At 42.9% G+C, this 15,846-nt stretch overlaps 1 protein-coding gene across 5 annotated transcripts in view; it reads right to left on the bottom strand.

The window, feature by feature from the left end:
• Positions 1–15,846, bottom strand: part of ATF6 (activating transcription factor 6) — a 153,981-nt gene that overhangs the window by 63,762 nt on the left and 74,373 nt on the right. For all 5 annotated transcript variants that reach the window (XM_040359722.1, XM_040359721.1, XM_040359723.1 and 2 more), the window contains 2 exons: positions 10,768–10,896; positions 8,232–8,348 (listed from right to left, as the gene is read on the bottom strand). In XM_040359722.1, the coding sequence (XP_040215656.1) occupies positions 8,232–8,348; positions 10,768–10,896 (246 nt within the window). The remainder of the gene's footprint in view (positions 1–8,231; positions 8,349–10,767; positions 10,897–15,846) is intronic.

Raw genomic sequence — 15,846 nt, 5'->3', positions numbered from 1 at the left:
TAGTTGAGTTCTGGGCTGCTTCTCACGTTCAGCAAGGGGCTTCCATCTATCACAGGTCATGAGTCAGTGGCTTCTCCTGTCATAACGGGTACTTATCGGTTTACATGCTGTTGCCATCCGGGCGCGCGCTGCTTTACTTGGTCGCTCATCTACCCCTCTTCACCTAAATATGTGTCTTTTGCCCTCTTCTCAGGCATACCGACCAGCAGGCCAAAGGCACACCTCAGGCCTTGGTTATTAGGGTCATCGCATTCGCATTCCTTACTCGAAGACTCTGATTACAAATACTAAAAGATACAAAGTACTGTATATGGCAAAATGTTTCAATAAAGAAGAAGGAATTAGGAAGAGAGAACATTTAAAGTAGCATTGAAGGCAATTGTTTTTCCATTGTGAATAGAGCAAGGGAGGGTTTTCTTTCGTAAGGTTTTTGTACCATCAGTGTCCCAGTAGGGAGATTGGTCTTCCCTTCCAATGCCATAGCTGCAACAAAAGTCAGAGGAAACCATTCTAAAGTGAGGGAAACACCCAGTAGTCACCATAACTAGTGTCCTCAATGCACAATTCCCCCTCTAAGACTGTTCTGGGATTTTCTTCTGGTCATAGACAAATGGTCACCGGAAAACACAGAGAGTGAATCTCCCCAATGGGGATACAGACAGTCATAAAAACCCGACAGATTTTCGAATCCCTTTCTATTAAAAAAGAACTATAAGAAATATTGGGAATTCCGACTTAAAACAGAACTATAGGCAAAACTTTTTTTTTTTTTCATTTTGGGAGCAAGGGAGGGTTCTAACCCCTATCAGATTTATTTTTTTCAAAATTGTTGTCCTATTGCAGAGATTTTCCTTCACTTCTTGTCCCAAAGCCAAACAGGAAGTTAGAGGAGATCCCTGTAAATCAAGGGAATTCCTTGGGGACCCCAGGTCACCAGAACTAGCGCACCCATTGGAAAATCTCCCCTATATTACTTTTCTGGTGTCAACCCAAAATGTGGATCATTTATTTTACTTTCACTTTCAATAATAATGGTAAAAAAGACCAACAGAGGGTGAATCGCCCTAATGGGGGCACAGACCGCAATAAAAACTGACAGGGGTTTAAATCCCTCTCCACTATTCAAAACAAAAAAGTTTGGCCTTTAGTTATACTTTAACTGTAAATTCCATTTCTCTAGTATAATACAGATCACAGAACTTGTATTCATAAGCTCGTTTTTGTGTGTTATGCTGTTACCTTAAGGCAACTGGCAAAAGTTTTTTTGGGAATGTCCCCAGTGCATCCTCATAACTCTCCCACTCCAGACTCCAGTTTTGTAGCAAGCAATATGAGGAAACAGAGGACAGAGGGGAGAGACCTGTGTCCTAAACTGTACTCTAAGCTATGGAATATACAGGCAAGTCAAAATTCCCCTTTTATCTGAATCATACGGCACAGGACTTATATTGATAGGCCATGGGTCACCCCCAAGCAAAACATGAGGGTGGATAACAACATAGCAAGAAGTAGCAAGCAGGCCCTCAAAAGACTTAACCAAAAAGCACAAAATTATAGCTTTAAGCATGTTGCGGCCAAGGCGAACATCAGGAGAGGCCTGGGGAGCCACCAGGTAAAGCACCTGCAAAAGAGATGTTTGATGCTGAAAGGAAACACCAACAGTCAATCTCCTTGGCATCCTTCAGACAGAATATAAGAAAGGGAAGATAATATCTTTATTAAAGTGGGATTCCACCCGCAATAAATTTTTATTTTTTTAAAGTCAGCAGCTACAAACACTGTAGCTGCTGACTTTTAATAAGGACACTTACCTGTCCTAGGCGCCCGTGATGATGGGCCCCCCCCCCCCGATGCCGATCCGGATCATTGCAGGTCCCAGAGCCGCCATCCTCAGTAAGGGAAACAGGCAGTGAAACTTGCGGCTTCACTGTTCATTTCCTACTGCGCATGTACGAGGCTCGTGACTAGGGTTGTCCCGATACCGATACTAGTATCGGTATCGGGACCGATACCAAGCATTTGCCTGAGTACTTGTACTCGGGCAAATGCTCCGATGCCTCACCCGATACCTGGACAGTCAGGGTGATCAGTGCGGTGGGGGAGTTAGAAGCACCGATCACCGCTGACTGTCCTTGTGTCCTCATCCATTCCCCCTCTGTGCTGTGTCCCTCCTCCTTGCTGCCGCTGTCATGCCCCCCTCCGTCCTGCTGCCGTGTCCCCCCATTATGCCGTCATGTCCCCCTTCGTCCTGCCGCCGTGTGTCCCCCCTCCGTGCTGCCACCGTCATGCCCCGCTCCTTGCTTCCGCTGTCATGCCCCCCTCCGTCCTGCCGCCGTGTGTCCCCCCTCCGTGCTGCCGCCGTCATGCCCCGCTCCTTGCTTCCGCTGTCATGCCCCCCTCCGTCCTGCTGCCGTGTCCCCCCATTCTGCCGCCATGCCCCCCTTCGTCCTGCCGCCGTGTCCCCCCCCTGCCGCCGTCATGCCCGCTCCTTACTTCCGCCGTCATGCCCACCTCCTTGCTTCCGCCGTCATGCCCCCCTCAGTGCTGCCGCTGTCATGGCCCGCTCCTTGCTGCCGTGATGCCCCCCGCCGTGCTGCTGATCTGTCAGGATGGAGAGCGGAGGTAGGAGCCGGTAAACCCGGCTCCTACCTTTTCAGAATGTACAGAGTCAGTGATCACTGACTCTGTACATTCACAGAACTGAAACATTGTAACCTCCTGTGATTACGATGTTTCAGTTTATGAATGAAGAGAAGCCGCTGGCTTCTCTTCTTTCATTTTCAGCGCAGCTGAGTTTATAGAGAAAGGGACAGGGGAATTTGTGTCCCTAGTCCCTTTCCCTGTCTCAGAGGGGAGATGTCAGAGGTCTGTTAAGACCCCTGATATCTCACCAAAGACCCCCCCCCCCCCCCCACAGTGCTGCTAAAAAAATAAAAATAAACTAAAAAAAAATTAATTGTAATAAAATAAAAATTGAAATAAAAAACACACTGACATTGTACATTTCCCCCCACCCCCTTAAAAAAAATAAAGCATTGTAAAAAATAAATAAATAATAAAAAATAAAAAAATGTAAAAAAAATAAAAATACTGACACATGAGATTTAAAAAAAGTATCGGTAATCGGTATAGGCGAGTACATGAAAAAAAGTATCGGTACTTGTACTCGGTCCTAAAAAAGTGGTATCGGGACAACCCTACTCGTGACGCTTTGTGAATGGGCGGCTGCTCTCTGGGATACACACAGTTCCCAGAAGGCAGCGCTCCCTATTCACCAGGAGGATGCGGAAGAAGACCCACCGCGGATAAGGAAGATTAGGAACATCCGCATAGCAACAGGTATTTCGGGTGAGAAAAAAAGTTTTGACAAGGACGCATGCAGCCAAACTTATCTAAAATAGAATGTCTCTTTAGAGTACCAAGAGATAAATGCTGGTCCAATCCAGATTGGAGGAACACAAGAACATCAGGAATTTAATATTCCTGGAAGGTTCAAATGCCTGCTCTTGCACCAGCCAAATATGCCTGCCAAGTGTTATATTAGATCCTACACGAGGTAGGTTTTATCATCTTGAGCAAGATGGAATGGTCTGAAATGTCCTTATAATTTATGAACTGGGTTTCAACATGCTGTTAAAGTACGGTAAGCAGCTGAGAAAGAGTGGAACAGGAGGCCTTATTACAGGAAGTCTGGCCTATTTGGAAGAGGCCAGGCTCACCCACCAGGGGGCTGTAGCAAACTGGGCATGCTTTGTTTTGTTTTTCAACTTAACTATGCAACTATGTAACCCCTTGGTGGCTTGGCAGTCAGGGAGCTGTAGATACCAAACCTAGCCCTTTAAGCCTGTGTCTGTTACCACCTTGCACAGAGAGGGAAGGTATGATTTCCTTAAATCTATGGCTGAGATGGAAACCCTGGGATCCCACAGAACTGCCTGCATTTGAGGTGAAGCTAGTAGATTGAAGGGTAGGACTCAAGGAAGAGTCAGATTAAAAATTTACTTTGTTGTCCCTGGATGATAGATTGGAACCAGAGGTCGGGGACATTTATGATCCAGACTGGCGTAAATGCCAACAGACTTCCCCCCACTCCAGAGAGTGGGGGTGCACCTTTATTGTAAGCTTTTGGGGTAAGCTTAGAGGATTTGGTTCTCCAAGGCTTGCAATGAATGGACGGAATCACCTTTGAGAAGGATTCCTGGGTAGAGCAAAAAGGACCCCTTTGGGTGAGAAGTAGTAGAAGCAGCAGTAGACTAATGCCTCGTACACACGGCCGGACTTTGAGAAAGAAAACTCTATCTTCCGACGGACTCACAGCAGACTTTTGCGCGGTCAAAAGTCTGACCATGTGTACAGGGCATTATAGTGTTTTTGTGGAGTATAAGCACTTTGCCCTCTGGCAACTGTTGACATCCGACATGGTGATTACAGCAGCAGTAAAAGGAATTTATGTCACACTGGGATTGTTTTGATTGGACGAAGGACAAGTCAGACTATCAAAGTTGGATCCTGTTCATTCAAGTCAGATGGATTTAGGACTGATGTCGCAAAGCAAAGTAGTATGACTATCGTGTAGTATCAGTGTCAACCCAGCCTTAAGCTTTGACAAACAAACCCGGAAGCTGAAATGGCAAACTGAGCCACCATCTGCATAACCTGTGGTGTGCATGATAAAAATCGGCACCCTTTTGTAGAATACAAGCAGCCCACTGAGAACACTTCCCATTCCAATGCATTTGAGATGTTATCTGTTCAGGTGTCCATGAAATCCTGTAGAACTGCAGTGAAATCTTCCAATGGGTAGAACCAAGCAGTAGTGTATGAAGGGCCACCATCAGGGGGGTACAGGCAGTACACCTGTAAGGGGCCCGGATGGAAACCCCCCTTTTTTTAATTTATTTTTATTTAGCTGTGTAAGGGGCCCTGAGTGTATGCCTGACAGAGTTAAAAAATACTCTGGAGTGCAGAGACTCAAACGCTGGATGACATTCTAAGTTTGTGGTGAACTGTGTGTTGTGGACACATTACAGGGGGACTGTTCCTGCCTTGTCTGAAGCCTGACATACTGCCCAGGCAAGGCAAGAACAACATACCTCAGGGTGCAAGACTGGGCCCTAAATATTCATGAATTGGTTGCTGGTAACAGGAGATGCTCAGATGGCCGAAGGTGACTGGGTCACTGTAGGCAGGCAGCAAATACCAACCAAGGAAGATCCTCATGTCACTTTGGAGGAGCAGCAGTGGCAGGTATTAGTTACTTTCGAACACAGCCTACTAACAAACTTAGTCTTCAGAGACTGGGTCACACCAAGGCTGTTCCCTGCCTCTGGACACAAAGAAACACTATCAATTCTGAAAGCGACAACAATTCAAAGCCCAGTGCAGCAGGGCCCAGATATGGCCTCTAAAGCTACTTCTGAGGCTGATCGAATAAGCAGTGCATATAGACCCGCTCAAGAAGCTTATAGAAAAAGTAAAAAAAAAACACAACAAACATACTGCCGTCCACAGCACTCTCTGGAAAAAGCAATAGTAGTCAATTAGTGGATGACAGTAAAACAATTAAAACCAGCTCGCCGAGTGAACAGTGAGCTGCACTCGTAGGAACAGCAAATGTCTGCCAATATTCTGGGTTAGGTCGAAATAAGCAAAATCAGCAGTAAAAATAAACTAATAGGGCAACAGAGAGAACTACTTTACATCTTTCTTGTGGCTCAGTACCATTCTTTTACCATAACCTGCCTTTGCTAAAAGAAGAGAGATTTTGTAGAGAAAAACACTGAAGGCAGATGAGTGAGTAGATCACTGCAATAAAGATATTAAACCTTCTAGGACCCAAAAAAATAAAAAAAAAGATGCCGATGTCACAAAAAGGAGCCCAATTGATAGTGGTTACACATCGGAAACATTTCCGTTTCTCACATTTCTAAGAAAATATATCAACAAAACAACTAAAATTGGATCAAAAAATCGAGATTGTGGGTGAGAGAAACCGCTTCCTTCTTCTGCTTGAAGTTCATGTTCTGCTTTTCCCATGAAAACAGAAAAAGATCAGGATAATGTGAACACTCCATGAATCATATTGATGCTTCATAAATAGCACTAAAGAAATCTAAAATAAAAACAGAAGCTTTGAAAAATGATTTTCCAGCTTCAACACACAGGCAATGTGATGATCAGCCTACCCCACCTAGTGATCATTGCTCAGCACCACTGCTTGGGTCTCCCTATGCAGACCTCATTAGTGGACTTTAATTCCAGGCAACAAATGGAAGCCAATATCACATTAGCAGTTATACAGTTTGCTCATGCCCTGAACAGAAGTCTGTCAGATTCAGACTTCTGCTGAAATGTTAATGCTTTAGATTATTAGCAAACTGTTTAAAGGCCAAGTTCACCTTTAAAAAAAAAAAATAGGTGGGAGGTGAGATAGTGGATGCTCAACATGTTACAGTATAGGTGTAACATGCAACTTGAACTTATCTTTTAAACCACATTTTTACTTGATCCTATGCTCATCATTAGCCTGTTACTCTGCTTTTGTCACTGTCTACCCATCTGGAACCTGGACTTAGATCAGGCACAATCAAAACAATCCTAAACAAATCATCAGCCTGTACACTGGGTCTACTGACATCTGAGAGGAGAAAAAAAAAATTATAGGAAAAAGAAAAAAATGAAATAGTTTGCCTACACTGCAGTCCAATATAAAGAACATACAAATAATTGGGTGATACATTGCTTGGGGGAACAATCCTACCTCTCTCTCTGGTTCTCTCAAGTTGAAATAAAAACAAGAACTCTCCTGCGCTCCGGTATTTTTGGAAGATATTATGGGATGGTAAAGTTCAATTAAAGCTTTTGAATTAAAATTTAGAAGGTATCTTCTATAGTCTTGCAGCCCTCCTCAGAATTCATAAAACTGAGAGAGAAAAAAGAGAGAACGGAGGGCGCACCGACCTAGTGTGATACTGATAAGATTTTAATAAAAATTTTTAAAATAAATCATCGTACTCACAAAGGGAGTATAAAATCAGGCCTTGAAAGACAATGCAGCAAAAGTCCAACACCATCGGCAAGACACGATATTTGCTTCAATCAATGACCGTTGTTAGGGCTGACGCGTTTCGGGGGGCGTACCCCTTTCCTCAGAGCTTGGTGGTCTGCAGTGTACACACACACACACTGCAGACCACCAGTATCACACTAGGTATCACACTAGGTCGGTGCGCCCTCCGTTCTCTCTTTTTTCTCTCAAGTTGACACAACCTCCAGATAGCCTGGCTTGAGTACAAACAATTACAACAATACCTTAAACAGTTCTCCTCCTCGAACCTACTGACGTGGGATACCACAGAGTTTGAGTCACTGCTGCCAGTGGTCATGGGGGATTTTCCCCCTACTTAAATATGCTCATAGGAACATTTGGATCCATACAAGATATTTCTGCAGACCCTGCTTTTGTCAGCTTGGTTCATATGCATTTACTTCCCTAGTGTGATTTTATGTTGTTCCTCCTTTTTTCATTTTTGTATCCTACCCCATGATGTTGTCAGTTGCCCGGTTGCACACTATTCACATGCGTTGGTAGGTCGCTGTTAACTTTACATGAACCTACTTATGTCTCTGAGGTCTATCCTGTGAAATGTTCTTTTTGTACTTTGTGTTGAAAACTTAATAAAAACAAGATTAAAGATAAAAATAACCCAAAACAAAACTATAATAGCAAATGACTGCAAAAAAAAATAAAAAATAGTTGGCTTTTCCTTTAGACTAGATAATGCGAAAATAAAGAAAATATGCAACATACAATAGGGGAATTTACTAAAACTGGAGCAGCTGTAATAAGCAGTATAGCGTCTAATTTCCACATGTTCAGTTAAAAGGGACACTAATCTAGATCATTATTCTACAAAAATAATAACATTTTCTGTCTCCTTATAGTATCGTCTGTGAGCTCCAAATACTTTTTCCCCCCTTTGTTTGGAACCAGCAGTGTATTTTTGTTGTGGTCATGTGTACTACCTCTACGCATACTACAAATCACATAGTCTATAGTCTCTAGTCCATTTTTGGAGTAAGAGGGTGGCAACATTCCTACATACAGTGGGACCCTGGAGAAGCAACATATCCATTTTCTAATAGAAGCCAGATCACAGCAGTAAAAGAAAGGAATTTGGAGATTTGGAAGAGGCCTCAATGCATTTTTATATACAGTTATCCTTACTTACCGAAGGGTTTCAGTTTGGTTGATATGGGGTCGACAAGGAGGAGGAGACGGAATGTAAAGTAATGGCTCCTCCTTCACAACCATCAATGCCTTTTCAGTTGACATGAAATGTCGAGAACTAAAAGCCAGGAAAGAAAAAAAAAAAAAGAGAAAAAAGAGCAAGAAATCAATGTTGGTTTTACAACAAACAAAATTTCATGGAAAGTGGATATTTTTATACTGTGCATGCACCCGTTTGTTCACTGGCAGAAGTCCAAAGAACACTACTTTGGGGCAATCAGGTGGCACAATCTCAGTACATATATTATGCTCTCCAATTAGGTTCTATCATAGATTGTACAAACTTCTTTAGATTTTCCAGCAACAATCAATCAATCTTCTAGGTGTGGACAGCTTAAAGGAAAAGTTATCATTACATTTAAAAATATGTAGTTGAATTCTGCAAGGTGATGTAGCACCTGGTCACGATCTGTTGCCCATTCTGCATTAAAATTACGTTTTTATTTCTATCTTTTCTATAGCTCCACCCCAGGCTGAAGCCCAAATTTATGGGAATTCCCATAGGGAAGCTACAGTACTTATCCATGTCTCTGAGCCCATTAGGAGTCCAGGCTTTGACTGCAATGGTGGGCACACCCCAGAAGGGGATTCTCTGGCAAAATGCATGCGTTGCACTTCGTACCAAAGTAAGCGCCCATCACAGGATCCAGTGCCTAATGCAAATTTTACAGGTTGGCCCCACACACCAAGGTAGAACACCAAGGGGTACAAGTATGGAAACTGAAGGAAGGATGGGCCAGGGTAACTGGCAGACAGTTATTGATAAATTGTCAGAAGAAAAAAGGAATGGTTAAAAAGAAAACAACTTCTTCAAAAGTAGAAACGGTCATTCACTTTAGGCCACTAGCAAAAAACTGGAGTCTCATGGAGAGGGTGGTGTTATATGGGCATTCATTAGGGGCAGCCCTAGCATGTTTTTTTCCCAGTGTGCAGACTGTTCCTCCAGCTTCCTGCCTGTACTGAATTATGGACTTTCAGTTAGAGAACTGTGAGAAAGCGTCAATGGGTTGCAAATACAGTGATAACCGTAGTCAGGTTTTATTGAGAACTACAAGTCTGTCTACAGCGGCAGAGGTCAGGATTTGTAGTTTGTTCATTCTCAGATCTCTGAATGACTGACGCAGATATGCAGGCAGAGCCAATTTCAAAGGTCACAGCAGGAGAGAAGCTGGAGAACCTATGGGGGTGGGGGTCATTTGTACCATGTTTAACCTTAAATATGGGTGTAACAGTGCAAAAAGCGAAGCTAACTTTTAATGAACTGTGAACCCTGCACTTGCTGGCTAACTAGGGAGAATTTAAGGATTTGCAATATCCCAGTCTGGCCCATTTCGACCCTTAGCTTTTAAAAGTAAATCAATCTTCCACTTCAAGTGAAAGATACAGCAGAAATAAATAAAACAAAAAAATTCTCCTTAGGACACCAAACTAAACTGGGCAGCTGTGAGGTTGGAGGAATTATCACCTCAAGGTGCCTTTCTATGTACCTAGTGTCCATGTCTGTTGTAGAAAACAGTATAACCAAACCACACAGTTTTATCCTGCTTACTATGTGATATTATGTTTTTTACTTTATTTGCCTTTGCTGACAGACTACTCCTGCATCCACAAATCGTGTACTTTTCTATGAAAATCAGATAAATATATTATCAAGTTGTGTCTCTTAATGAACAATGAGGAAAAAAAAAAAAACTATGTGCCTTGGTGCAGCACAAGTTTGAAAATGTTGCAGGCACTTTTTTCTGTGTATTTCTCGCACATAGGGCAGCCTATTGATATTAATGGGCTGCCCTAAACTAGAGTAGACTAAATTTGAATAGTGGGAATGCACCAAAAAAATAAACAAACAAACATGCACACTTGGTCGCACCTCCTGGTGTGATGGGAGCCTAAAGCCTCACAAACACGGGCCGAATGTCAGGTGGCATGGGCTGGTTCAATAGAAACAGGCTGACATTCGGCACGTGTGTACCGCAGATGGGCAGAGTGTGGAAAGGGGCATGACCTAATAAGGTCTACTGACCCGAGTGTTCTGACAGGGGAGGGGGGGTGCTGACCCACTGTCAGAACACAATAGCACAGCAGGGGAGGTCACAGTAGGAATATCGGATTACCTGAGCTGTCAGTCGTTTTCATTAAGCCTGCTAGGTTAAAAATATAAAAAATCCCCACACACACACTAGCAGTGTGTGCTAGGCTTTAGCATTACTCCAGACCTTACATTTACGGTAATCAGCCACAGAACCCATGTACTTAACATGTCTCATGTTTTAAAAGGAAATAGATAATACTAGATTTACTAGTTCTTTAGTGATAATTGCATTCACTCCACAGCACTAGGCTAGAAGTGCAACAAAACATAAAATTATATTACTTCTGCAAAATATGCATATGCAAGGCAATGTTAAGCTCTGCAAAATACAATATAAAAGGTTGATTAAAAAAAAATTGATGAAGATAGAAACTCATAAAATTACCTGAAATCACTTTGTGGGGCATCCTTGTCTTTCACATTGATTTTGCCAGGTGAAAACTCTAGCAGGCGTCTATTATGATTAACAGTCCTGACCTCCATGTCAAATTCCCCAGAAGTGGATTCTAAAACACTATTTAAAAAAATAAAGGGGGGGGGGGGGGAGAGAAATAGTAAAAAAATAGGATTTTTGTACTAATCATAAAATCTGTTACTTGAACGTCATTAAAGTGGTTGTAATGGTTAAGTTTTTTTTGCATTGTATTCTCTGCATTGAGGTAAAAATCCATTTTATAAATCGTAGCTCCTCTGCAGCCCCCCCCCCCCAATACTTACCTGAGCCCTATCTCAATCCAGCGCTGTGCAAATCTGCAGCAGCTCTTCTTCCCTCTCTCTGCTCTCACAGGCTTGGCTGAGAGCAGCGGAAGCCATTTGTTCCTGTTGCGGTCTGTCAAAACCTGTGAGCAAGGAGCAGGGGGTGGTGCTGAGCTGGGCTGTATAGATACAAACAGCCCGGCTTGGGATCAAGCATGCGTGCCCCAATAGAAAGCAGCTTCCTATAGTGGGCACTCGGCGGTGGGTTAGGAACCTTTTTTTGGCTCCCCCCCCCCCCTCTATTTTTACCTGGTGATTTGGCCAGTAACACACCTCCTGTATTAGAGTACCTCCACGCTGGAAAAAGGTGCACCAGAGCACCAAATGGACACAGCATTGTCAGTCTGAGGGAAGGAGAGTGTTAGGCCGGGTACACACAAGAGGATTTATCCGCGGATACGGTCCTCCGGACCGCTTCCGCCGATAAATCCTCTGAGAATTTTGATCCGATGGAGTGTACACACCATCGGATCGAAATCCGCGCCGAATTTCCATCGCGATGACGTGTCGCGCCGTCGCCACGATGATGACGCGGCGACGTGCGCGACGCTGTCATATAAGGAATTCCACGCATGCGTCGAATCATTACGACGCATGCGAGGGATGGGTTCGGACGGATCGATCCGGTGAGTCTGAACAGACCAGCGGATCGATCTGCTGGAGCCGATTCCAGCGGATAGATTTCTTAGCATGCTAAGAAATTTTTATCCGCTGGAAATCGGTCGGCCCGAAAAAAATCTGCGGAAAAATATCCGCTGGGTTGTACACACCAGCGGATCTATCCGCTGGAACTGATCCGCAGATCAATTCCAGCGGATAGATCCTCTCGTGTGTACGGGGCCTCAGATGGACCAGCAGATTTAGATACACCAACAAATTGAAGTCAAACTCCAACTAGCAATTATTAAGCAATTTCAAACAGTTTATTTTTTCCTTTTTGGACAATGCTTTTACATAAATAAAAGCTGATCACTGTAAACAACCCTGTCAGTAGTAAACCTGGTGGTTATAGTCTCAACAATATTACTGCTATATCTGCAGGTCAGATTGTTCTTTTGACAGATAGACTTAGTGGCTGGATCTCCAGGTGAAAATAGAAGAAAGCATAAAAAAGAAAACAAATGCTCCCATCACATCTAAGAATTGGTAAGCTGCAATATAATGAACAAATGTTTGCTTTTGGCTTTAAAGGCAGTGACCATGAAGCAAGATGGTAATCCGGTCCTTGAAACAGACCACCTGGAAAAATCCACAAGGATTCTCAGAAATAAGATCAGTTTGGCATACCACATATGCCCAGGCCAGTTCAGAGCTATGAGAATCACCAGAATGCCATTCATCTTGATCCTGTGCAATAACTGTGGAAAGAGTTTTAAGAGGAGCATAGGTGTAGATCAGATTATACTGATCCTACAGAGCTACCAAAGCATCCATTGCTTATGCAAAACAATTTCTTGTTGAATGTAGAGGCTAGAAGGTCTAGATCTGCCATCTCCCACCTGTGACACAGGTCCCAAAACACTTTCAGGTGCAAGGACCAATCTTCTGGGTCCAGATGTTGCAGGCAGATGTCTGCCTGCCAATGGTCAACAACTGGGATTTGAAAGCCAGAAAAAGACAGAAAGAGCTAAGCACTCTACAAATAAAAGATCAGTATAAAAAGAAGACAGATTATTTTACCATGAGTCTAGTCTGTTGGCCTGTCAAGTCTTTATGGAAATAGAACAGCCATGGCAAGTTGCCATGCAGGGCCTGCTAGGAAAACAAGGATGTGTAAAAGGGTTTCTAAATGTTGGTCAATGGTGTCTTTAAACACTGGTGCATCCCCAACAGGAATTGTCAGTGCTATATTAAGGTGGGGCATAGCACGACCAACAGTGGGAACAGCCCATTTTTTAATAAATGCCTCCTATAATGAATATTGATCAGAACAACATCTCGGAGGCGCAAGCAGTTTCAGTTTTTCAGGTGTACCAGAAAGGTTTCTTTTTACAGTCTTAGGGCCTCTCAGGGATTTCAGACTAGTAACAGAGCTGGTAGAAGCTACAGGCAGCCCTTCCATTTTAAGTGGCATGTACTGCATCAATAAGAACCATTATGATTCTGGGTGCTATGGCTTACTACAAAAACAAAATAAATCCGTGCTATCCTAACAGTGAGCAGTTACAAACAATCCAGTGAACAAAGGAAAGCAACAAAACAAAACATACAAAATGTAGCGCTAATGATATAATAAGAATAAAAAGACACCGATTGTCTGTGTGAAAACACCAAGTGACAAGTGTTTGAAACTATATTCAGTAAATAAAAAGTCCAAATATAATATTGATTAGTGGAAACTTGATGGATGGATGAATAGGCCTGGGTGAGCGATTCCAGATCAACAATGATTCCTATTGGACGTGATGTACAATTGTGAGATGCCCACCACCAATGTGAAAGAGGCTTACCAGATGAATTGAACCCTACTGAGCCTACTATGCCCAAAGGGTCAATAAAGCTGAAAATGTATATGAAAGATGCAACAGCATGGGACCGAATATCCAATCAGCAAGTTGCAGCGAAACTGTCAAACAAGCGTTGATATATAGTACTTAGAGATGATGACTCCCAGAACCATGGCCCGATATGCAGAAGAAAAATGGAAAGGCACATAGCATAATACCGTAGATGGATTCACGTTTTAATAACGATTAAAAAACACTTACAGATATGTGGACGAGAAGAACATTCTTAATCAAAATATGCGTGGCAGCAGTGGAGTCCCGACGCGTTTCGCAAAAACTTGCTTCGTCATGTATACTGGTGTGAAAGCAATAATTCTAGGACAATTATAATTATTCCTTGCTTCACATTGTTTTAAGGCAAACTCATTTTTTATATTTTACCAAAAAAAATGGTGTAATATATTTCTTTTGTGTAAAATGAACGGTATTACTGAAAATGTGTGCTTGATAAACCGTAGTGCCAATACCATGTGACATAAAAATTTGGAACTGCCACCAGTTCCCCATAAATGTTTACTGTACAATGCCAGGTCCATGGCATGGACCATAGGGCGAGTACATGGACTTAAAGCTGGCTACAAGTGCGAGTTCAGAGGGTGGCGATACATGGAGAGTACTTGGAATGGTCAACTGTGGGTAGTGGGGTCCCCCAGAGTTCTGTGCTGGGACCAATCCGATTTAATTTGTTCATAAATGACCTGGAGGATGGGGGTAAACAGTTCAACCTCATTATTTGCCAACGATACTAAGCTAAGCAGGGTAATAATTTCTCCGCCGGATGTGCAAACCTGGCAAAAAAATCCGAACAAAATAATGGCAGTGGCAACATGTAAAGCTATGGTGAACTCATGCCCAAGATGGTTGTCAGTGCTGGAGAATAATGGTGGCCACACAAAAAATTGACACTTTGGGCCCAATTTGGACATTTTCACTTAGGGGTGCACTTTTGTTGCCAGCGGTTTAGACATTAATGGCTGAGTGTTGAGTTGTTATGAGGGGACAGCAAATGTACACTGTTATACAAGCTGTACACTCACTACTCTACATTATAGCAAAGTGTAATTTCTTCAGCGTTACATGAAAAGATATAATAAAATATTTACAAAAATGTGAGGGGTGTACTCACTTTTGTTAGCTACTGTATATACTGTTTTGGATTTTAACTAATCTTCAGGAATAAAATTATTTCCAAAATACATGTGCAGAAAATGAAAAAAAAAAAAACAGCCTTCGCACATGGTTGGAAGCGACTAAGTTACTGTAGGTAGCAGCAAGAAACAAACAAGGTGGAACTGCATGTCTCTTGTGAACAGGAGCAATGGAAGGAACATGCCATCTTATGCTGAGAAGCAGGAACAAAGCTCATGATGTGCAGGAAACTCCAGGTAGAAGTGCAGCATTTAACTGCTCAGTGTATAAACCCTTTCCATGGAGACCAACAGAAAAAAACTAGTGTAATAATGGCACCCAAGGGTTTCTAATAACATGTAAGCTAATATAACCTTTTAATACATGATTCTTCAGAGACTGGCACAAACAAGTGCTGTGTAACAGCTGGGAACCTGGACAGTGCTCTGCAGCTAACACAGTAGACAAAGGTCTGGAATGTGTGATAAGCCTAAATGTTCTCTCCAAGATAATGGAGAAAGTAGTGGTACAACAGCTGCAACAGCATCTAGATACCCACAATCTACTGGATCCATTACAATCAGGCTTCCGTCCCGGACACGGGACAGAAACGGCCTTACTCAAAATATGGGACGATGCCCTCGAGGCCGCAGACGAAGGAGAATCTCGTCTCCTGGTTCTGCTGGACCTAAGCGCAGCCTTTGACACGGTAGACCACAAACTGTTACTGATGCGACTAGCCAAGGTAGCAGAAGTCGCAGAAGGTGATTTACCATGGTTTTCTTCCTTTCTTGAAAACCGATCACAAACAGTTAAATTGGGTTGTTTCACGTCGGAAAAGCGCACGGTGTCATGTGGAGTCCCCCAAGGATCCCCCCTGTCACCGGTGCTTTTCAACATCTATCTTCGCCCTCTCTTTGATATTATCAGTAGCCAAGAACTACTCTATCACTCTTATGCAGACGATACGCAACTGTATTTTCGCATCTGCAACAAAAAGGATCATCATCTCAGTTTAGAGAAATGTCTCTCTTTGATAGAAAACTGGATGACTAAGAGTTATCTTAAACTCA

This window comes from Rana temporaria, chromosome 7 (assembly GCF_905171775.1).
Source record: "Rana temporaria chromosome 7, aRanTem1.1, whole genome shotgun sequence".
In the NCBI taxonomy this organism is placed as follows: Eukaryota; Metazoa; Chordata; class Amphibia; order Anura; family Ranidae; genus Rana; species Rana temporaria.
This window is presented reverse-complemented; position numbering and strand designations above follow the sequence as displayed.